Consider the following 22,592-nt stretch of genomic DNA (forward strand, 5'->3'; position numbering starts at 1 on the left):
CCGCGGGTGCGGCCCGGCCCGGTGGCTCAGCGTTACTGCCAGCGTTAACCAGCGGACAAAGGGAGCGGGGGCCGTTCCCTGCCCGCTGACCCCAGCGCCGTGCGGGGCCGGGGACCGGCACCCGGGGCACCCGCGGACGAGCCGCGCTGGCCCGGTTGTGTCTCCGGAGGGGGGGGGGGGGGACCGGAGGCCCCCGCTCGCTCCCCCCCGCGGCCCGGATCGGGGCCACGTTTGCAGCGCGGCCGCCCCGGCTCCCGCCCCGCCGCGCGCCGCGTCGCCACGGCAACCGCCGGCCCCGCCCCCCCATCCGGCGAACGTAGCCCGTCCAATGGGAGCCGGCGGAGGGGGGGGCGCGACGGCCAATGGGAGCCGGCGGGGCGGGGCCTCTCCCGGTGCCGCTGCGGCCGCGCCGTGCGTCCGGCCCCGCCCCTCCGGCCCCCGGCCCCGCCCCTCCGGCCCTGGCCCCGCCCCTCCGGCCCCGGCCCCGCCCCGGGCGCTGAGGCGCGGGCAGCGGCCGCCGCCGGCCGTGAGGGGATGGCGCAGCCCGGCGAGGCCGCGGCGCACACGGCGGCCATGGACAGCAACGTCCTGGCCATCGTCATCGCCGCCAGTGAGCGGGGAGCGGGGGCGGGATCGGCCTCCGCCGGTGCCTCCCGGAGCGGCCCCGGGCCGTGCCGGCAAAACCGCTCCCCGGCCCCGGGGGCGGCCCGGGGGAGCGGCGGCTGCGGCCCCCGGTTCTTCTCCGCGGCGGGAGGGGTTGGCGGCGCCGGGCGGGCGGAGCAGAGCGGGGGCTGGGTGGGAGCCGCGGGTCCGGGGGCGCCGGCCCCGGGCCGGAGGGCGCTGGGGGGGCCCGGGCCGTGCGGGGCCCCGGGGGCTGCGTTGGGTCCAGGACGGGGCCGGGCCCCGCCGCCTCTGCGGCTTCTCCCCGGCCTCGCGGGGAGGGGGGGACCCCGGGCACAACGGGGCTGTTGGCGTCCCCGGGACGGGCAGCGGCGGCACCCGGCTCCCCCGGGGCTTTCCCAAGCTGCCCATGGCCGAGGCCCCGGGCGGGAGCGGGAGGGGGCCGCGGAGGCAGCGGGCTCACTCGCCTCTTCTCCCTTCCCCTGGCAGCCGTGTCCACCTCCGTCTTCATCGTGGCCATCCTCATCCTGCTGCTGCTCCTCTACCACCGGGACCCCATGTGCTGCCAGTTCCTCTGCTCCTGCCGCTTCTTCCAGACCCCCAGCCAGTATGTGAGTGTCCCCCCCCCCCCCTCCTCCTCCTCCCGCCTGCCCATCCCCGGCTGCTCCCCGACCTCTTGGTCCCTTGCGCTGGGCTCTGCGAGGCCGCATCGCCCAGGCTCCCCTCCCGACGCCTGCCTGGGCTCGCTGGTGGACGCGGGACCTCCTCGTTCCCGCTCTGCCCCAGAGCTCCATCCACCCAGCCGCGCCGCTGGGGTAGTTCCTCCGAGGCCCCAGGCCAGCAGGCTCCCCGGCTCCCCGCGCAGCTCAGGAGGGGCGTCCTCCTCCCCCGGCACGGTGGTGTGCGAGGCCGGGCTCTGTTTTACGGGGAAGGGGGCTGGAAGCTGAGGGCGAAGGCAGACAATGCCGCTCGCTCGCATCCCCGGCAACTGGCTGGGAACAGCGAGAGACAAAGCCCCTTCGCTTGTGTCTGTAATTTCCTGGGGCTGGCTTTCAAGCGGGGAAGCTGGTGATGGAAAAAGAGGAGCGTGTTCAGGCAGTGCTGCCTTTGTGGTGGCGGCTGCCTGGGGAAAGCTCGGCTTCCAAAGGCCGCGGGGGTGGCTGCTCGGTGGGTACCGCTGCAGAGCCCCTGGGAGAAGAGGGGACACCCAGCCTGGGCTGGCAGGGGACGGAGGGACTTGGGCCACGAAAGGCAAATTTAAGAGTCCAGCACAAGCTGGGGAGTCCCCAGCAGAAATCACAGCGGGAACGGGCTGCGCTGCTGGAGCCCCCTGCCCGCTTCGCTGCGTCTGCCCCTTTCCCCCTCGTCCTCCCTGCCCGCGGCACGCGTGGGGGAGAGGGCTCGGGCGCCGGGCTGCTGGCCCGCGGAGCCGCTCCCCGGGCCGTGTGGGATGTGCCGCGAGCCGCAGAGCCTTCCCCGTGCTTGGGCCTGGCTCTCGGGTGGGTGCTGAAAGGAGACGGCATCGCGCCTTTAGCAAAGGGCTGCGTGGACAGATGGACGCGGATGCGAAGAACTAGGTACGGGAAGGGAACGCGTATAGGATGTATTTCCATCAGAAAAAGCGAAGCGGTGGTAGCGGTGTGAGGCAGCTTTCAAGCAGGTGTAGTCGCGCTGGCTGCGCTGGTTTCGCTAATCAGTTATTAAAGCAAACAGTTGCACCCCCAGCCAGCCTCGTTTCCTGCAGCTCCTGTAATTACGCCGTAGGGCCGAGAGAAACGGCTCCTCGGTTGTTAAGAGCAAAAGAAAATCCATCGTTCGTAGTTTCCCCCTGCGAATCCCTGGCTGCTCTGGGAGGCTCTGGACTGATTTCTGCTGGCAGAGATGGGGCTTTTCTGAGTGCCAGGAACAGCCCCCGGCTCGAGTCCTGGCTCTGGCTCGAGCGGCTGCTCTCCGCGAGAGGGATCGCTGCTGTTGCTCAAGACCTTGACGGGGAATCGGGTTTAACTGGAGCAAGACGGCTCGGGAGCAGAGCAGTGATTGCTCTGCAAATTTGCTTGCTCCGTTATCCTGAAATGACTACCTCGGTAGATAAGCGTTTACAAATTCTGTGACCCTGAGCCTGTGATCGGCTCTTATCTACGCCGGCGGAATAGCTGGGTTGTTTTTCTGTTGTCCCCCAAAGAGAGATGATTCTGCTGAGTCTGAAGGAATCCCGGGCTGCCGTCCCTCCGGCTGTGCTGTGCCAGCTGGCTCGGGCCCTGCGCCGCCCGGTGAGGATGTGCCCGAGCTGTCGGCAGCGGTAAACGGGCAGGCAGGGGTTGGCTGCCGGCGGCCACGAGCCAAACGGGCAGAGGTGGCGGCTCCCCCGCTTCCCGGGTGTCCCGTGCGAGCTGGCTGAGCTCCGCTCGCTGCCGGGCGGGATGTGAGGGGTTTCGGCTTTGCTCACCTCCTCCTCCTCCCTGACCCCTCGTTGCAGGACTGCCCCCCGCCCTACTTCAGCAGCAGCCAGCGGCTGGTGGGTCCCCAGTGCGGAGCGGCGCGGCTGGAGAGCGCGGCCGAGAACCCCGGCGTGCAGGTGACGGCTGGGGCCCTGATGGGAGCTGGGCGGGGTGGGAATGGTAGCGAAGATCCCGATGAGCTTGGGAAGAGACTGTGGTTACGGGGACCTGGGGAGCTCCTGGGGCACAGGGAGGAGGTGCTGGACAGCAGGAGCGACTTTGGGAAGTGCTGCCTGTGTGTAAAACCCTGCAGGGGAGGGCCAGGGGTACTGCAGAGGACACCACGGTGCCCTGAAGTGCCAGGCAGATCCCTCGGGGCTTGGGATTTGCAAAGCAGGTTGTGGTGTAATTACCTCCTGGGAGAGAGGATTCCCTCTCTCACGGTTCAAGGAAGGGCACCCACAACTTTGAACCCTGAAGTAACTCGAGGTGGCACCAGACCACGAACTTCCAGCGAGAAGAGCCACCGCCGCCGCGCTGACCGTTCTCTCCTGGGCTGGGCGTTTCTAGGCAGACGAGCTATTCTGCGTCGGAGCGCCCAGCAGCTACCAGCTCCCCTCCTGGGAGCAGCCCCGCCTGCCAAGCTACGAGAGCGTGCGGAAGAAAGATCGCCAGCGGGAAATCCACCAGATGATCGCCGAGAGGTTTGGGCTGTGGGCAGAGCCTTCCCAGGAGGTGAGCTCTGCCGCCCCTGCGCGAGGGAGCCGGCTCGGGCGCAGTCCCCGCTCCCGTCTGTATCTGGGTCTTGCTTCAGCGATTTGCGGTAGCTGAGGACTCTGTTCCCGGCGATTGCCTTTCTCTGATACCCGTTATCTCTGGGAAGGGCACAAAGTGTACCAGGAGGCTCCTTTTATGTACATCTGTGCTGGTTAATGATCGATCTCTCCCGGTGCGTTTGCAGAAATGCCTGTGCCAGGAGGCAGCGTAGAGCTGCTGACGAAAGGGCAGGCCCTTCGGATCATCTGCTCGGTACAAGCCCAAGCTGGGAATGTTATTTTTAGATAAGGCTTCCACGGTTTCTTGCTCCCTTCTCCCTGCAGGACACCTCTGGGAGGCCCCTTGCTCTTGCCTTGAAGTGTTTATGGCTTATTTATGAGCAGGAGGCTTTGCCTGTTATGACATTTAAGATTTGCGCTCCCGCAATAGAATAAAGCGAGTGCATCTGCCAAGCAGGCCCTGAGGCAGCGGCCCGAGAGACTCCTGTTGAACAAAGCGACCTCATTGACTGAAGCAGAACAGAAACGTTTGAAACCCTGGGTAGAGCACTAAAGATTTACCTGGATTTTGGGCTTTGAAAGCTGCACCATAAAGTTTGGCATAGTCAGCGCTTGCCGCTCGGTGTTGGGAGCTGTAGCTAACGGTACCTGCCCTGAAACCAGAGCACCGAGGGCACGGGAGAGTAAAGCCCCCAAGGACGGGTAGTGGAGGAACCGCAATGGGAGCTCTTCCACGTCCCTGCGCCACCCCTGTCACTTGTTACAGGGACAAAGCCAGCCCAGCTCTGCCAAAATAAACGTAGCGACAGCCTGGGGGTTCCTCTCTGCTGCTGTGCTTGCGAACAAAATCTGGGTGGAAAGCCTGGTCTGAAGGTGCTGGTATAAATCCCAGTAACTGATCCTTGGGCAAAAGAAAGCGAACAACAGTCCTGTTTTAGCAGAAATCAAGTCTTTTCTGGCCTTGTGACAAGTAGTGACAAGTCCTTGAAGGGGGAAGGGAAGAGCAGGTACCTGGCACAGGGAGTGCGAGGGGGGTGGGACGTTGCCTCCCCAGTGGATTTCTGCCCTGCCGTGTCGCGAACCGGTGCTAAGCACTCGTTTTCCAGGTGTTCATCGAGGCAGCAGGAATTTAATTTCAGGCTGGTGGTGGCTGTGAGCCTTGTCATCGGCTCTGCAAGAAGAGGTGGGATAATCTGCGGGTTATTTCTGATCAGCTATAATGCTCTTCCTCTCTCCTCCATAGATGCCGCCTCCCTACGAGCACGCTCTGAGGCATCCTCCAGCTTTCTCAGGAACAGTAATAAGCTCGGAGACCTTGGACAGACGTGGCGTGCCAGACCCTTTCCAGGCCTCGCTCAGCTACCAAACTCAGCGAAACACAGACGTGTAAGGCCTCGGCCTCTGCGTTCTGCTTCTTCCCGTGGTGTCGGCGACAGAAGTGCCTGTGACATCGTTCTCGTCCGCAGGGAGCGGCCGAACCTCAGACCTCCACCCAGATTCGCAGTCAGCCGAGAGACAGGCGAGTCAGGCCCAGCCAGCGGAGACGTCCCTGCCGCAGCACAAGGACAACCACGGAGCCAGGCATCGCGCTCCGAGCGGGGCAACCGGGGCCGTCCGCTGGCTCTTCTCTGGCAAACGTACTGTTACCAAAGGCGACGGATGAGCCGCTCGCTTCTACACAGGCGGCAGAGCCAAGGCGAAGGTCTGCTCAGCCAGAGCTCCTCCAGGCAGCCGGCGTTACCATTCCTCCGTGAGGCAAGCACTGCCCGGCGCGCCAAGGACCAGACCTCAGACAGCGGTCGTGTCGCGCTATTTCACTTATTTCTTAGGTTGTAAAATGTTTTGTTTTATCGGTGTATTGGATCCCAGGTGGGAATCCTCACCTGCGAGCGGCAGAAGGAATCTGCGCCCTTGCAGCAACGGTGATCTGGGACTGAGAGCCATTTTGTATGGACTTTGGCCGGATTCGGAGAGGCTCCGGGGGCTGTGCCGCCTGCGGCATGCGAATACCGACCACCGAGATGCACCGCGTGACTGGATGTGCGAGCTGGGAAAGGACAGAAGCGTGGACAAAACAGCCGGTGGTCTCCATGAAGGACGTAAAGCGAAGGCGGACGCGCGTGGCTGACGCAGTTTGCCTCGTCGTCTTCTGCAGAGCAGACGATCTATTAATGTCACCGCTGGTGTCCTTACACCACCAATTTTGATAACCTGTTTTCTACTGCAGAGCCAATGATGTTTCAAATTGTTTACAAACCTGTAGATAAAATGAGATCAGTTTGGCCACAGGGCATTTGGGCTCCTTTCTGTTGAGCGACGTAAGCTCAAAAATGTCACGGAATGACTCGGGGAAGCCTAAAGGAGAAGTCTTCTGGATTACGGCTTTATGATAAACCTCCAGCTGCTGAGCTTCAAATACCACCCCGGACTTGTGCATCTTACCAGGCACGCTAAAATTAGTCATGAGTTTGCTTTACGAATGTGAACTTGCCTCACGTGGCTAGTAAATGGAAGACTTGCAGATATTTGAGTTAATCATTGAGGTGAGTTAGATAGAAGGAAAGATCTGGCTTCCTGGGATGCGGGGTTAGGTGCAAGGGGAAACGGATCTGTCCTCTTCTGCAGTATTTTGAACTAAGCTACAAATATCACAGTAATGTCTAAGAATGAGTAAAAATAGAGGGAATTATTAGTGGGACAAGTACTGACATAAGCGTGATTGTAGGGAGAACTCATCCGGTGGCACAACGGAACAGGTTCTCCAGAGGAGATACGAAATGAGCCTAAGTAACACATTCTGTGACCAGCCAAGACCTTCAGCAGCCCCGCAGCGTTTATTAAACACTCTCACAAATGCCAGCAGGTGATCCCAGTGCCTGAACACTGACCACGGGTGCTTTAGGAGCAAAAAAACAAAGTCCTAAACTGGTATCTTCAGAACTGGAATATTCCTGTCCTCAGATGCCAGTCCAGCTGGATGGTCTGTCCCAGCCGCTCCTTCCCATCCGTCCCTACGTGACGCGGGAGGCTCAGAGCATGGTGACCAGTTTAAAGCTTCCTACTTCGGTGGTAGGGATAACATTGATGAAGGTTTTATAAAGAACTGCTCCTTTGGGCAGACGACAGATCACTTCCCTGCTCTCGCTGCTGCGGGGCGGAGGTATGTAGACCTCTTTGGTGTATCTCACGATCCCGTCCTCCAGGGCGTAGAGCGTGTTGTTACGGCCCATCCCCACCTGGAAGAGGATGAAAAGTGTTGGAAAGGCAAGGCTGGAGGTCCAGCGCTAAAGCAGATCTGACCATTGGTCTGCCTCGTTTGATATCCTGGCTTCAACAGCATCTGTTGCTTTGTATTTTAAAATAAAAGCCAACCACACTATTTGCTTCCAGCAACCCGTACGCAATGGTGCTCGTTACAAGGGAGGAGATCCCGATTCCGCCCTGAAGCACAGGAACCCCGTTAGGTTGCAGAAGCGTTTGGGGATACCCATAACCTTCGGTCCTTTCCTCAGTCACACGGGCACAGCTGTGACTCTGAGCAGGCTCTGTGACTAAGAAATAGCAGGTAATGAAACCGAATTTCAGGATTATATAGAGAAGAGCATTAAGAACGAGCTTGGAAGAGAGGAGGCACTGAGTGCAGGACTCCGTTGCAGGCTGCTGTTCTCTGAGAACCAAGGAAGAGATGGAAAAGCAACTTACGTGAGCCCCTGGATGCCAGCGTATCAACCGCTGCGTAGCCAAAGTGTTGCCTGCGTGCACGAATGCACCTGCAACAGAGTGAGAGAGTCAGACTGCAGAGAGACGCAGCTCCCCGAAGCCCTGGCAGAACACAAATGGTTCCAGGACTTACAAACCCCAGCTTTCTGGGGGAATTTTCTAAGGAAAAATTACTTCAAATGCTAAAAGCATCTAAACAAAAATGCTGTTAGCAGGAAATAAAGGGCAGTTGATCCACAATGGCAAAAAGCAATTCTACTCTCTGAAAAGATTACTTCTAGGGTACAAGGCATTTGGTTTATTACCTTTTACAGCAATATGTTTCCATCAGCAAAGCTAATAATTATTCAGTACTCAGCTGCAAGAATCTGTACTTTGGCTTCTGCTAAGCCTCATAATTCTCCCCTTTGTAAACATCTAAAATGCCCACCGTTTCAACACAGCGCGGGGGGAAAGTGCACTTAAGTTACGAGGTGTCCCACAGCGTACCCTCCTCCCAGGCGCTCCAGAGAGGCAAGGCTAGAATCAAAGTACATTTTCTGTAGGCAATTTCGGCTGGCCGCTCGCGGGCCCATCTGGGAGGAGGCTGACTCCCCTGGCCCTCCCGCCGGCTACCCTGGATCAGCAGGTTTCACCAAACCTCCCCTTTCTCGCCTCCTGGAAGAGCGCCCTGGCCACCTCCTACTGAAACGCTCACCAACTGACAGCCGTACCAGGGGAGAAGCTGCGAAGAACCCAATGAAACACAAATAAAACTCAGCAGACACTCAGACCCACCTTCTACTTTTTTGAAGCCGTAGCGCTTCCCAGGGCTGCGGCCACCTAAATTTTTTGAGCTGCCCCCAGTTTTCTTAGAAGCACATCTGACAGCAACCAGGCTTGTTTGTGGAGCAGTTAGAACTAGGTTCGGAACAAGAACAACAACAACAACGTCAGCTGGCAAAAAAACCTATGACACACGCTTTCTTTTTTCAGATTTAAAGGATGTCAGCGAATACAGGCTTTAAAACTAAAGGCAAAAGAAAGCTCTAAGGGGAGAAAAAAAAAGTACTTCCAAGATAAACCATAATTAGACCCCTGTGGCTTAGGTCCCCTGCAAAGAGGCCACACCTCGAGTACTGCTGCCGCCCAGGAACAAAACTCTCGGCACCGCTGCTAAAGGACAGGCACAAATTCGTGTTTCCGCAAGGCCTTGTAAAATGGGGTACAGAAGTTACCGGTTGCTGTGGATTCGCCTTATATTGCTTTGAGAAAAGACAAGTTGTGATCTCTGTTTCAGTTTTCCCTTCGATCAAGTGGTATTTACTTACACAGCAATATTTTGAAACCTTACAAATGAGAAGACTCCAATCCAGGACAATATATAAGCATATACAGAATTGCTATCCCGAACACACTAATTGAAGCATTTTGTGCAAATCTTTGAGTTACAATCAGAACAAGTCACAGAAAAAAAGAAAAAATCACTTGTTCCAGACACTGATTGTCTCTGGAACACAAAATAGTATTTACACCACAAACTTCTTAAACAAACAAACAAAGACACTGACAGAAAACACACTGGTTTTCTTATCAAGAAAGCTGACCCCGCTAGTGAAATTCTCCCTGTAAAAAAAGGATTGAGATATATAATCAGTTCTTTTTAAAAATCTCTTCAGTACCTCCTTTCATGCAGTTGGCAGGCAAATCCCATTTTTCTGAATCCCTCTATTCAACCTCTTAAGCAGCAGGTTAGTACGGAAGAGTGGTTATCATAACATTCTTCTTATCCTGAGTAAAACCACTGGATTAATTAAATCTTAACTAAATGATCATAGATACTCAGTGAGCTAGAAATACTGTTGAGAACAGGGAAATTGCTCTACAAAGAACCATTACTTTCAGGAGCTTACCCATTAAGTAAAAGAAAGGCTCTGAGACTTGACAAACTACAGGGAAGTACGCAAAGACGAACGGGAGTTACCGTTCCACATACACAAATTCTACGAAGTTATAGTCCGATTAACTTTTATAAAAAAAACTCCAACAGGTTGATTCCAGGGTCACATTTGGTGTTGCATGAAAGAAGCTTGCTAACAAAAAAATGAACCTCATAGCATCAGAGGTGCGGGAAAAAGGGGGTGTCTAGAGAAGACTGAGACAGAGTTTGTAACTTGATTGAAGCCATGTTGGAAATCAGTGGGAAAACTTCACAGCTCTGATGCCCCACCAAAGAAACCATGAGGCTATTTCTGCCTGCAACACTTCTAGATTAAAAAAAAAAAGGGGGGATTTTTAAAGCTTCCTGACTATAGCACTGTGCGAGGAGAGAGCAGCACCCCTGTGTTTGGTCTCTACCTAGCGCACATGAATACTGTTTTCCCAAAGATGATTTTTTCACCATGAGGGCAGTCAAGCAGCAGCACAGAGAGGTTGCGCAGGCCCCACCCCGGAGATTTTCGAGGCCAGAAGGGATGAAACCTTCAGCACCTCGTCCCCCACCTCAGAGGTGACCCTGCTTTCAGCAGATCGCACTATAAACCACCAGAGGCCGCTTCCCGCATGAACGACCCCGCGATGCAGGGGCCTGAAACCCTCCCATTTCACCACAGCACCGAGCGGTGGCCTGAGGTGAAGGCGAAGGCCTCGACCCCGAGCTACCGGCAGCGATCACTCACACAGCCGCCGCAGCGCCGCCATTTTCCCCAGCGCCTTCTTCCTCTTCCGGTGGGGGGCGGGAGTTGTGGGGGGCGCGGCTGGCGGCGGTTGGCCCGAACGCGCGCGTGCGCGCGCGTTCGGGCCAACCGCCGCCAGCCGCGCGCGCGTTGGGACCAATCACCGCTCTCCCCTCAGGAGCCCGCGGTTTTAACTCAGGGGGAAGCGAGATGGCGGAAAGCGGGTCGCGGTCTGAGGAGAGCAATGAGGAGGAGCTGCCTGCCTTAGCCTCCCTGCTGCAGCCACCGCCATCGCCCGGCGGGTTGGGCTACCGGCGGTCCCCGTCCCCCGCTTCCAAGCCGGGGGTGGTTGTGGTGGTGAGCAGTGGGAGCGAAGAGGAGGAAGAAGAGGTGGTGGAGGTCGTCCCGCTGTCTGAAAGGATCAAGAGGAGGGTGGAAGCAAAGAGAGAGGCAGCTTTTCAGCCCCCCCAGCCGGGCGGTAGGGATGCAGCAGGGGGAACTGGCCTTTGTACTAGCGGTGGCCTGGTGGCAGCTGGCAGCGGAGGGCCGCGGGAAGCCCTGGCGTCGTCTGGGGACGTGTCTTGTGGCAGCCAAAATGGCACGCCCGGTGTTGAGAGGCCCTCTTCGTGCCTGCTGCCAGCCTCTCAGTCTGACTCCGCAGACCAGCCTCGTAGGCCCCTGGTAAGCAGAGCAAGCCCAGAAACATCCCCCACTCCCAAGAAGCCAAAATATAGTCAGAAGGAAAGAGAGGCGATCTGCCAGGCTGTGTGGCAGAAGAGGAAGGAGCGGGAAGCATGGAGGAAGCAGCAGGAGCAGGACAAAGAGAAGAAGAGGGCCCTTGCCAAGATGCTGAAAGCTCAGCGACCAGGGGAGTGCCAGAAATACATAACGGTGGTGCTAGATCCAGGTGCTTGACCTCACAGCCTGTGTCTGCCTTGTATTGACTGTCAGCTCTGGCTGCGGAGGCCTGACCCGCGCACCGATTTCAGTTCTCTTACAGGTAGAAGGTGGTGGAAAGATCCTTAGCGCTTTGCAGGCTGCAAATTATTCCTGTGTGGTTGAGAGTCAGGCTGTTCCCTGCGGCATCACCTGGAGGAGAAAGACTGTGTCATGTCAGGTGTGGGAACAAAATCTCAATGCTCTTGCCCTTTTCTTCCTCTTTTATTTGCACTCATTAGTAACTGTATTTAGCAACCCAAGTAAATGCCCTCTAATCTTCTCCCTGCCTGAGTGGGAGCATCGGTTTGAGTGAGCGAATTATGAACAGGCTGTTGGTCTGGCTGTTTGTTTTCATATCTGGACAGATGGAAGGAGGAGATGAATGGACAGAAGAACCAAATGTCCTGGTTATGCTTCGCTTGGAGGAGTTTTTGTCCATGGTTCGCAACTACAAACAAGTGAGAGTGCTTATGACTGTTGTGCTCTGGAACATGCCTTGCTGTAGGGGTGGTGTTTGTCATCCCCCTTCGTGGCGGGAAGGTTTTGATGTGGGATGGAGCTATGGTTCCAGTAAACCAGAAATCTGGTCTTAGAAGCCATTAATGGATCAAAACCACCAGGGCTGTATAACGCAAAGTTCTGACAAGCTTTCTTTCCTAGTTACAGTTTTTCACAGATTTTTTTGAAGTGGTAACATTGTCAGATCAAGTGGGATTTTTTTTTTATTATTATTTTTTATTTCTTTCTGCCATAACTTTATACCCGATCACGTATTGCCTGCTTGCCCCTGAAGAGCTACATGAGCAGACGTTTTCATCTGCAGACCGAGCTGCAGAATCAGAGCCATAGGTTGCTGCGCTTGCACGCGTACCTCAGAATGGTTTAACTCCTTTTTTCCGTTGATCTTTGCAGGAGGCCCAGGGCCGTACAGAAGGACAGGAGGAGACCCTACAGAGCTACGCAGCTCGTGTGATGGAGAAAATGCCTGGGAAAATTCTGGCACTGGCAGTAGCTGAAGTAGAAAATTATTTCAGGTTAAACTTTTTTCCCTGCAAACGTTTCTATGTTGTCTCTGGCCTTGACAAATACCATAAATGTTTATATTAAGTCCTTCTAGCAAAGACTGGAGCATAAGAGGTATTCCCACCCAGAACCGCTCCGCTATTTGTTATACAGAAACAGAAGCAAAGGTCCACCCAGCCTGTCACCGCACTGACCAATGGGAAACACCTGGGGAAGAGGATGAACTCCCCGTCTCACTTTACTCTTCTTATGTCTCTCAGAGTTCAGGCAAAAAAGAGACTGCAACAGGCAGCAGCGAGTGGAAACGAAGAAGAGGAACAGGGAAAACGGAGAAAAAAGAAAGTTAAGGATTCTGGCCTGGAGATAACCAGAATGGACGTGGAAGAAGTGAGTACCTTTAAAACAGGCATGCGGCCATCACCTCTTGTCTGCCTTTGTTTGAACATTTGACCCAATCACATGCTTTCTTGGAGGGGGGGTTCAGCCTCGGTTAGTCCACGTGTCCGTGGACAGAGTTCTTTGGGTTCAGTTCCCCACCGCTCAGGTATGTACCTGCTCTCCCACAGACTGACGTGTCTGGGACGGTGAAATGTCAGTCCCGGTCAGCATCTCTCACCCTTCGTGGCCTGCTGGCGACGCACATGGGCTGGGCGGCTCGCGTGTGGTGAGAGCCTGCCACTGAGGAGCTGCAGCAGCTGAAATGGCGCTAAACCGATGGTAACCAGCAGGAGACAGCCTGCCCCTAAGTACTTCAGTGCCTTAACTGCTCCCAAAATGGGGAGAGACGGATGTTCTTGTCCGATAGCAAGATGTTGTGACCCTTTTTTGTTTCAGACAAGAGTGGGGTTTGGTGCGAGAAGATTATTTGTTCCGCTTGTTGTTTCCAATGATGTTTACAGGCCTTGGTGGATCTGCAGCTGGACAAACAAGTCCAAGTCAGCTTTTTTGAGAGCTGGGAGGAACTCGGAGAATTTGCCACTATGTTCACAAAAGCTGTCGCTGAAGCACCGTTCAAGTGAGTAAGCAGATGAGGTTTGGTCAGATCCTCTTTGGGAAGGCTGCGCTTTCGCAGTTACTGGGAGGGAAGAGCGGGTACGCGGCTGCGCTTCGGTACAACACAGTATCGTGATTTTTAAAGGAGCCCGCGATGCAGAGCAGCTGCTAATGCAGCTCCTTCCACGCGGGGTCAGTTCTGGGAACCTGATGCCCTGCCTGGGGAGGGGCGAGGACAGACCCTGGTTTCACGCTGGAGTCTTGACACCAAGTAAAGCTCTTGTTCTCGGTCTGAGTTTAGGAGTGGGAAGGGAATGCAAGTCAGGTCGGGCTCTCACAGCACCAGCTTTTCTTCAGTGTGTAGCCAAGAGAGACGTTGCTGAGATTGAACTGTTTAGCTGCTGCCATCGATGAGGAAGGACAGCAGCATGTTGAAAAGCCATCTTGTGCGGTCTCACGCAATCCTAGCATTCCTATCACAGCAGCTGCTGTCTTTTACATCTCAGCCACGAGAAGAGACGCGATGTCGTTACAAATGACATGTAAAAGTGTTTTATCGTGGCTGACAGTCAGAAAGTGAATTCTTGTTTACCACTTTGTATGCGTGTTGGCTTGCGTCCGGATTGCTCCCAAGGACAGGATTGTTTCTTTTCCTTTTTCAGTAGGAGATCTGGGTCTCAAACAAGGCAATTGGTAATGCATGTAAAGAAAATAGGGTCAATTTTTAGCATTTACTTTGGTGCCAGTGGTGTCTGTAACAGCACGGAGTGAGAAATGGCTCTCTGGCTATGTGACAACAGATGCAGGAATAGGATTTGCTTCAGAGCCTCATTGTCTCATTTGCTTTCCCATTCTTTGTTTTCCCTAGGCGAGAGCGAGAGAAGACGGGGTTCTCCTTCTACTTAGAGAAGGGGTGGCGCGGCGGGGTGAAGGTGGATCATTCCGGGAAGGGTCTCCTGGAAGTTTGGAAGAGGCAGATACAACAATTTAACCGGGTCAGCCTGGAGATGGCTGAGGCCATTGTGGCTGCCTACCCTTCTCCTCAGCTCCTCACCCAGGTGAGGATGCCTCGGGAATACCGAGTACTGGCTGCGCACAGCCAACTAACGTAAGGAGCGGAGGAAATAATTTAATTGGTATGAAACTTGGCAGAAGGATTCTGTATGAGCTGTTTAGGAAGCTGGTGAAGGAACCGATTCCTGGGCACCCACCGCTTTGGCTTTACAGAGCGGGCTGCTGAGGGAGCTGTGCTGGTTCTGCATCAGCCTGGAAGCTCCCAGATGAGATCTGGGGAGAGACCAGCTGAAAAATGAGTGTACGGTGTGAAAGAGTGGAGCAGTCACAGGTGCACAGCTTTGATTATTTTTTTGAGCAATGGATGCAAATGGCTGATAGCGTTGTTCCTTTGTGTTGCTTCTAGGCCTACAGCAGATGCTCCTCGGAGCAGGAGCGGGAAAACATGCTGGCTAATATCCCTGTGCGCCGTGGGGACGGCGTGACAGCCACCTCCCGGCGGATCGGACCAGAACTCTCCCGACGAATCTATCTGCAGATGACTTCCCACGATCCTGATCTCTACTTGGATTGCACTGGGTAGCCCCAGAGAACGAGGATTTTACTGTTTGCCTGGCTTAAGTATTCAGCTTCCTTCTGGGAAGAAGTGCTTAGGTAACAGAGTCACTGATCCTAGTTTAAAGACTTCAAACACGTTTAGACTTTATGGTAGCAGAAGAAGGTTGGATGAAATTGCTGAATGGCTGGAGTTTACCCACGAAAGATGAACATCTTCTTCCCTAAGAGCATGAGTTGGACACGGCTTATAGTACTGATAGTTCCTTTTATTTGTCTTCCTAGAAAATAAATTATTTTGAATAATAATAATGATCTTTGCTTCTTAACATGCTGTCTTGAATACAGACAGGTACGTCATTTGTTGAAAGGAATACTTTCTGCTGCTATCCTAAACTCCAAGTAGTTATCTTCTCTCTCCAGCGTGAAAAATCCTAATGCTAAAAGCACCGTGGTGCTGCCCCCCCAGCACCTGCTCTAGCGAGGTGGAAGAACTTTACCTCACAAAATCGACTCTCCGTTTTCCGCTGCGCCAGATGGGAATGAGTAAGACTAATTTCCAGACATAAATTTAGACTGCCCTGATTCAGTCTCCAGATGGCTTAATCTACAGAGCGTCTTGAAATCTGATTATATGCGCTGGAATTACGAAGTCTAAACAGTTGGCAGAAAAAGCTTTCTTTTAATTAGATTGGGGAACGTGCTCGCCTGGCCACGAAGCCATTAGCGCCTGTGTGCGCACAAGGACGGTCGAGGTCTTTTGTGACAGCAGCGCTTACCGAGACGAGTGCCGAGAGTGAATTAAACCGCGCCCGATGCGTGGAAGCTGCCTTTGGAACCGTGCTGCCTCGAATGGAAAAATACGCCCCCGCCACACTGGCTTCAGGCGCTCAGCGGCAGCCCTTGCCGGGCCAGCGGCGCGCTTCTGACCTGAGCTGATAAATCTTATCCGCCCGCGTTTGCGGCCTTAAGCAGCGCTCTCCTAGATGGCGAAGCAGCAGGCCCCTGCCCGATGCCGGCAGGAACGGCTGCCGAGGGGCAATGTCGCTTTGGAAGTTGTTTGCTGTTGTTTCCAAACGTTTTTGGATAGTAAGCAAGGACCTTTTAAGCAATGTGACGAGTTAGATACCAAAAGCAAAGCCTAAAGCTGTTTCAAGGAAGCTTAAAAAACCGTATGTACTGCTAAGCCAGAGACCGGCAGCCTTTCCTTCCTGCCAGCTGATATTCACACTGTCGCTTTTTTCTGCGTGGTACTCGGGAACCACAGAGTTATCATTAAGTTACAGAAAGGTGAAGGCTCGCTGCTTCGACGACGACCTTGGTACGAAATGCTACAGATTATTTCCTCATGGCACTGCTCTTATCAGCAACAACCCCAGGTATTAAAAGAGAGGGAGTGATTCCGGTGACTAACGTAGGAGGCCTCAGTGGAGTCGAGGATATTCTCCAAAACCTGCGCTTACATTATGTGTACGCTTCATTTTAGTTCTCACAAAGCCCTTAAGGATATGGCAAACTTCTGTTTGTTTTTCTCTGTAAGGAAAATTACAAATAGGAATATATTTCTTAAGGAAATTATAAATAACCCACGGGTGAGTTTTCTTCTCTAGGTGCAAACCCCCAAACCTCCCGGCCTTCCCAACAGCCCCGAGGGCAGGCCCGGCTCTGCCCGGCTGCGGCCGCAGTGCCACCACCCAGCGCCGCGGCAGCCGGCCGCAGGCCCTCACCTCGCCCGCTGCCTGTCCGCGGGTCTCGGCCCCCCCCTCTTGTTGCAGACACCAAACCAGCCCGCAGACTGGCCCAAAGCCCTTCCTAAGCTGTAGCCGCTTTGTTGGCACCAGCCGGTTACAATAAATGTAGTTAGAAGCCATTACTGTACGTACTCAGAAATAATTTGGGGCTGTTTCTAAAAGACCTAATTAAAATTAAAACTGCATTAGCAAGATAAAACATCCAGGTCAGACAAATTGCTGCGAAAACTGTTGTATTGAAAATTTTCAGCTCCTTTCAATAGTACATCAGCTTCTTCGCTCCAACATAGGGATGCACAGCCATCCTACACACCTGTAATTGGTCCTGGAGTAGGCCTTAGTGTATTATTCCCAGACAGCCACATCACCGATTTTTAGCAGGAATAAAAATGAGAGCAAGGAATGGCTACGTGTTAAAAACCTCCCACCTCCAGGACAGAGCTGTAGCTACCTAGCGAACGCAGGGGCTGGGTTTTTCCACTCCTATAGATTGGCAGCTTTCGTATTTCGCAATCTAGGTAAACATCCCCGGGGAGGTAAGAAGTGTTAACGAGTTTAGGTGAACCTGGGCAGAGAATGGGAGTTACAGGCCAACTGCGAAACATGCACAGCGAAGGTGATCGGAACAAGGACTCTGCTCTGTGTGGAGTGGACCAGCAAACCAATGCTGCCTGATCAAAAGCAGTTTCCTCAGAACACAATTCCATAGGAATTCTGGCTGCGTAGATGGTGGAGGGAGACGCTGACGAAGCAAGTGCCCGCCCAGGGCAATCACTGCTGCGAGTTCTGTTGTAGCATATTTTGCAGGGTTTTGTGGTTTTGCAGAGCGGCTAACACGTCCTCGTAGAGAGCGTTGACGCTGACGCACAGGGGCTGACGTTGCAGCTCCGTCAGCTTGCAGGCGGCCAAAGCGCAGAGGACGCACAGCAGCGCCACGAGCAGGACCCTCAGCACCGACCGCGACCAGGAGTGCTTGTGCCGGGGGGGCTGAGGGGGCCGAGAACTGGAGGCGGGCTCTGCAACGAGAACATTTACAAGACGGAGAACACGAGGAATTAATCAAGTATCTTGAACAGTCTACGTTCAGAAACAAGCTGTTCAGGAAAGGTGCTTTGGCCTGTGCTGCAGTTGTCTTTTGTCCTGAATTTTCATCCCTTAACTCTGGTTAATAAACAGCTGCGCAGGATTTACCCGTTCAGGATAAAAAGTTTCAGATTTACTTTCATGGGCAGCAGCGAACAGGGTGTAAAGCACCTCTGTCTTGCACAAGATCTGCTTTGGCACGCACAGTTCAGTATATTTAAAAAGAAATGAGTGAAGTTCTCCGTAGGAGGAGCCCAAGAACTTTCTGAACCTGGTAGCTCAGCAGTTCAGCGGGAGCACAGATGGAGGGGAAAAGGGCACGGCAGCAGAGCTCCTCGGAAGTCCTACGGGATTTTCCCCCCGCTCCCACCATCTCCCAGTACCTGGGCTGCTTAAAAGCCAATCTGGCAGCATCAAAATGAGACGAAATCTGATGCAATCCTTCCCACAATGGATACTACTTACTTCGGGTCTGCACGTTTGCTTTTTTGGTTTTCTTTTCCATCTCCTGTTTTGCAGCTTTCTGAGCGTCATACTCCCGTCTTCTGCGTTCCTTTTCTTCTGCCTTCTCTCGCTTCCTCAGCTCCCGCTCTTGAGCCTCCTTTGCTCGCTGTTCTGCTTCACGCTTCTTCTCCATTTCTGGGAATTAACAGGAAGCTTTTTTCCCTTTATGTAAAGGCTTGTCATTGCCTTCTTCCTTATTACCTGCTTATCTGTTCCCAATTGAAATGAGGAAACAATTCAAATAACTATCCTCTTTTTTTATATTTTTTTTTTAATACCACATACCTTGCATTTTGCTCCCTTGGAATTAGGCTTCCCTTAAAATAAATCCTGTGCTCTTCTTTCCTATTTTTATAGGTAACCTACAGCACATTCCAGCTAGAGATCTAACTATTATTCAGGCAAGAAATTGCATCGTTATCCCTGGCTGTTTTTCTCCCTCCAGCCCTTCCACCCTACTACTCCCAGAGTCCTCAGGATTTTGAGAGTTACGAGTATTTGTCAGGCGGCAATTCGTTAGGTGGCAATCGGCGCGTTTGGGCGTGTAAGAGAGAGCAAGACGAGCCCTCAGCAGACAGCACGTGAGGGCTTTTTGCGCTTACCTCGCTCTGCTTGCAGCTTCCGTTGCCGCTGTCGATCCTGCTCGGACTGGATCGCCTTCATGTGCTGCAGTACCTTCAAGGGCCGAAAAAAACCAACCTGAGGCCTCCGCAGGAGGCAGAGTTCAGAACGGAACGGCCGGAGCGCAGCTGAGGACAGCCAGCTGGGGCTGAGCACCAGCCTGCCTCACCCCGCTCTGAAGAGAGCTCGCACCTTCCCACGTCAATCCTTGCCGTTAAGAAACAGAGCTTTCCGTTAAAAACCAAACGTGCTGCTAGCTGATGCAGAGGATCACAGAACACTGCTATTTATGCGAGCCTATAGTTTGCCAGAGCTTCTCCAGAGATTTTTGTACTCTGGACTACAAGCCTAGACATGGATTTTCTCTGATTGTGCCTCCGCTTTCTTGACAGACAGATTTAGTCCTCTCTTAACTCCAGGAATGGGAGAGAATCCTACTCAGCCCAGCGTTTGCTCTCTACGGCACAGAAGCAGCGAAGCCAGGGCAGTGAACCTGCACCCCGCTGCCTGAAGAAACTTCAAACCGCTGCAGCAGCCGCCCAGCTTGCCAAGCAAAAAGAGGAAGAACCACCACCGATAAAGTGAAGGAAGGAAAAAAAGAATAAAAGCAGATTCCTTACCTTGACAGCAGCCTGTTTACACTGCTTCTCATCCAGACAGTCTCCTGCTACTTTAGCTAGGACAGGATCAAGGGGATTGTCCTTCAGATCGAGCCACTTCAGGTTCTGCAGAAAGGAGAGAGAAAGGGGAGGCTGTAAGAGCCCAGCAGTCCCGTGATTATTTAAGAGATCCAAAGCAGAAGCAAAGAACTCCTGAGTTTTCACATGAATGAAACAGGTACGGAAGACAAGCAGAGAGCTTGAGCAGAGGCGTTTTCAGTAGATGTGAGAGAATTGCCACTGAGCTGCGGTGCAGAGCCAGCTGAATTTCGGAACGGGCAGTCAGCAGGATGGATGCTTTACCAGAGAAATCAACCTGAGAAGGATCACAAGACCCTGGGCTGCATCCCAAAGCTTTACGTCACCGCCCAGCGAACAGCGTTACCTTGAGCTGTGCAAAGCTGACTGGCAGGGTGACCAAGCGGTTGTTCAGGAGGTCCAGGTGCTGCAGGTTGACCAGGCGCCCAAAGTCCAAGGGCAGCTGTTGAAGCCGATTTTTACTCAAATCCAGTTTCACCAGATGCATCAAACTGCAGAAGTCTGACTAAAACCCAAACAAAAGCCAGAAAAAAAAACTTGTCAGCACTTTATGGAGGCGCCTCAGCAGGGGGGGATGTGGCGGTAGCCTGCGCCTTCGTAAGCCACAAATCCTTAACTTGCTACAGAACCGTGACGGAGGAAAATCACTCTCTTTTTGCCTCGGAAGAGAGAGGTGGAAAACAGCGGGACAGACAAGATGGACAAACTGACGAGGTGATGTGCGGCAATACAATGGAAACGACCCCGAGTCCCCGCTGCTGCTGGAACGGGTCGGCGCCGACGCGGGGCCCCTCCGGCAGGGAGACGCCGCAATCCTCGCGCGCCGCAAACCTTCGCTCTCTCCCGCCCCGGCCAAACCCTCCCGCTGCTCCTGACCGTCGCCGGCGGCAGAGCCGCCCAGCCGCCCCGCGATGAGGAACGGGCCGGTTCCAAACCTCCCGGTGAACCTTTCCCGAAGCACTAATTATCTTTTTTTTTTTTTTTTTTCTTTTTTAAACATTTCCCAGCAGATTCATCCCCGCAGAGGCTCTCCAGCACCTTACCGGCAAGGAAATGAGGTTGTTGCAGGACAAATCCAATACGGTAGCTTTGGGAAGAGCGGCCTGAAAGAGAAACACGGCGCTAAATCGGCATCGAGGTGCCCCCAGACCCTGCCAACACCTCCGAGCTCTGCTGCGGTTCCTCCCGCGTCCGTCTGTCCGTCCCCCCTCCCCGAGGTCACGTCATATCGCGATGGATTTTTGGGTCTAAAGGCATTACTTATCCCGCAATAGATGTCAGCAGGACGGCAGGACGTGTAACCCTCTGCTCTGCCGTTGTAAAGCGCTGCAGGCCAGCTCACAAACGCCTGCCGCACATCTGGCTCCCCCGCGCACATCTGGCTCCCCTCCGAGCCCCCGGGGCTGCGGCCCCGTCCCCGCCGGGCGGCCCGGACGCTCACCAGCTCCCGGACCGGCACCTCGTTCAGGTCGCAGAGGCTCAGGTCCAGCTCGTTACCGTCCAGCTTGTCCTTCAGGCTCGGCCCCTTCCCGCCGCCCCGCGACATGGCCGCCGGCCTCCCCCGGCAGCGGGGAAGAAGGGGATGCGGTTGGGATCCCGTTCGGCTCGGCTCGGCCCCGCTCGGCTGGGCTCGGCCCCGCTCGGCTCGGCTCGGCCCCGCCACCCACTTCCGCGTCCACGTCCCCGTCCACGTCCGCGCGGGGCCCGCCAGCCGCCCGGCCGAGCGCGCCCCCTGCCGGCCCGGAGCGCCCAGCACGGCCCGGCCCGGGGCACCGGTACCGGCACCGCTTCGGGGCCCCGCCCGGTCCCCTTCTACATGAAACCGTCGGGCGAAGGGAGGGCGGCCTGTCACCCCGGCCCCGCACCAGCCGTTCCACCGGTCACTCGCCCGCGAAGAACCGACCGCTTAACGGCCAATAACCCCAACGCGGGTGTGGAAACCGAGTGATCCGTACCGTGTTCCGCAGCAGCGGGTGCCGGCGCTTCGGTCTCCGCCGGCCCCGCAAGGAGAGCGGCGCGTTCCCTTGTCCCGGGCTGCTGCGCCGGGGGGTTCCCTCCCCGGAGGGGGGCACCGGTAACCGTCCGCTTTGGCCCCGGGGCTCCCGCGCTGCCCCCGTCACAGGATCGCAGAACCGTTGGGGCTGGGAAGGACCCCTGAGATCACCCAGTCCAACCCGTTACCCTAACTGCCAGGTCCACCTCTACACCGTGTCCCTAAGCACCACATCCACACGGGTTTTGAACACTTCCAGGGACTGTGATTGCACCGCTTCCCTGGGCAGGCTGCTCCAATGCCTGACCGCTCTCTGTGAAGAAGTTTTCCCCATACCCACCCCAACCCTGCCCTGGCGCAGCTTGAGGCCGTTCCCTCTCGTCCCATCACTTGTTCCTGGGGAGCAGAGACCGACCCCCCCGGCTCCAGCCTCCTTTCAGGCCGTTGCAGAGAGCGATGAGGGCTCCCCTCAGCCTCCTCTCCTCCAGGCTGAGCCCCCCCAGCTCCCCCAGCCGCTCCTCCCCAGCCTTGTGCTCCAGCCCCTGCCCCAGCCTCGCTGCCCTGCTCTGGCCACGCTCCAGCCCCTCCATGGCCGCCTTGGGGTGCGGGGCCCAGCGCTGAGCACAGCATTCGAGGGGCAGCCTCACCAGTGCCCAGCGCAGGGGACGATCCCTGCCCTGCTCCTGCTGGCCACACTGTTCCTGATACAAGCCAGGATGCCACTGGCCCCCTTGGCCACCTGGGCACACTGCTGGCTCACGTTCAGGGGGCTGTCGACCAGCACCCCCAGGCCCTTTCCCGCCGGGCAGCTCCCAGCCACTCCTCCCCAAGCCCATAGCGTTGCATGGGGTTGTTGTGCCCCAAGTGCAGGACCCGGCCCTGAGCCTTGCGGCACCTGACGCAGTTGGCCTGTGCCCATCGACCCAACGTAGCCAGTCCCCGCTGACCCGCGGTGGAGAACATCAGTGAGAGAGACAAGGGGCCCGGGGCAGAGCCAAAGGAGTGTTCCCCGGTACGGGGATGGCAGCGAGGACTGACCTTGAATTTCCTGACCCCTGTGCAAATCGTGATGTCCAGGACCTCACAAAGATGTTTTAACCCCTCCAGCACCTCTGGGTGCTTTGGTTAGTTTTTAAGTTGCCAGCAGGTCTCTTCCAACCCCGAGAGCCCTGTGTTAGCTCAGCGCAGAGGTAACCGAGACCAGGGGAG

General features: G+C 55.4%; 4 protein-coding genes across 5 annotated transcripts; 2 read left to right on the plus strand and 2 right to left on the minus strand.

The window, feature by feature from the left end:
- Positions 1 to 534: 534 nt before the first annotated feature.
- Positions 535 to 5,225, plus strand: LOC309597278 (uncharacterized protein; the record flags this gene model as incomplete). Its single annotated transcript, XM_082326536.1, has 5 exons — positions 535 to 610; positions 1,111 to 1,232; positions 3,098 to 3,196; positions 3,630 to 3,794; positions 5,079 to 5,225. The coding sequence occupies 5 exons, from the start codon at positions 535 to 537 to the stop codon at positions 5,223 to 5,225; spliced, it is 609 nt and encodes a 202-aa protein (XP_082182662.1).
- Positions 5,226 to 5,261: 36 nt separating this feature from the next.
- On the minus strand, positions 5,262 to 10,248 carry MRPL27 (mitochondrial ribosomal protein L27). Of its 2 annotated transcripts, XM_082327041.1 has the most exons (5): positions 10,213 to 10,245; positions 9,217 to 9,325; positions 8,333 to 8,455; positions 7,538 to 7,605; positions 5,262 to 7,071 (listed from the first exon to the last, which is right to left on the minus strand). In XM_082327041.1, exons 2-5 carry the CDS (start codon positions 9,224 to 9,226, stop codon positions 6,865 to 6,867), a joined length of 408 nt encoding a protein of 135 aa, XP_082183167.1. In that variant the 5' UTR covers positions 9,227 to 9,325; positions 10,213 to 10,245; the 3' UTR covers positions 5,262 to 6,864. The 2 variants fall into 2 exon arrangements, with proteins under 2 accessions (XP_082183167.1, XP_082183166.1); XM_082327040.1 differs by lacking the exon at positions 9,217 to 9,325 and having other exon boundaries at positions 5,807 to 7,071; positions 10,213 to 10,248.
- A 171-nt stretch (positions 10,249 to 10,419) lies between these two features.
- Positions 10,420 to 14,761, plus strand: EME1 (essential meiotic structure-specific endonuclease 1; the record flags this gene model as incomplete). The annotated part of the gene is made up of 8 exons (XM_082326692.1): positions 10,420 to 11,116; positions 11,199 to 11,326; positions 11,514 to 11,606; positions 12,061 to 12,182; positions 12,432 to 12,558; positions 13,071 to 13,186; positions 14,033 to 14,222; positions 14,585 to 14,761. The coding sequence occupies 8 exons, from the start codon at positions 10,420 to 10,422 to the stop codon at positions 14,759 to 14,761; spliced, it is 1,650 nt and encodes a 549-aa protein (XP_082182818.1).
- Positions 14,762 to 16,737: 1,976 nt separating this feature from the next.
- Positions 16,738 to 21,057, minus strand: LRRC59 (leucine rich repeat containing 59). Its single transcript, XM_082327084.1, has 7 exons — positions 20,832 to 21,057; positions 20,434 to 20,493; positions 19,737 to 19,895; positions 19,313 to 19,417; positions 18,674 to 18,746; positions 18,033 to 18,206; positions 16,738 to 17,500 (listed from the first exon to the last, which is right to left on the minus strand). Exons 1-7 carry the CDS (start codon positions 20,934 to 20,936, stop codon positions 17,256 to 17,258), a joined length of 921 nt encoding a protein of 306 aa, XP_082183210.1. The 5' UTR covers positions 20,937 to 21,057; the 3' UTR covers positions 16,738 to 17,255.
- Positions 21,058 to 22,592: the final 1,535 nt, after the last annotated feature.

Source organism: Platalea leucorodia, assembly GCF_965183815.1.
Source record: "Platalea leucorodia genome assembly, chromosome: 14".
Classification (NCBI taxonomy): domain Eukaryota; kingdom Metazoa; phylum Chordata; class Aves; order Pelecaniformes; family Threskiornithidae; genus Platalea; species Platalea leucorodia.

Excerpts from the sequence above, each read along its gene's own strand:
- MRPL27 (XM_082327040.1), bottom strand. The coding sequence starts at position 10,234 with ATGGCGGCGCTGCGGCGGCTGT. Across the intron at positions 7,606-8,332 it reads CGGCTTCAAAAAAGTAGAAG|GTGCATTCGTGCACGCAGGC; the intron begins GTGGGTCTGAGT and ends ACTCTGTTGCAG. Across the intron at positions 7,072-7,537 it reads GCTGGCATCCAGGGGCTCAC|GTGGGGATGGGCCGTAACAA; the intron begins GTAAGTTGCTTT and ends ATCCTCTTCCAG.
- LRRC59 (XM_082327084.1), bottom strand. The coding sequence starts at position 20,936 with ATGTCGCGGGGCGGCGGGAAGGGGCCGAGCCTGAAGGACAAGCTGGAC. Across the intron at positions 18,747-19,312 it reads GTAAACAGGCTGCTGTCAAG|GTACTGCAGCACATGAAGGC; the intron begins GTAAGGAATCTG and ends CGGCCCTTGAAG. Across the intron at positions 18,207-18,673 it reads GAAGCTGCAAGCAGAGCGAG|AAATGGAGAAGAAGCGTGAA; the intron begins GTAAGCGCAAAA and ends GTTAATTCCCAG.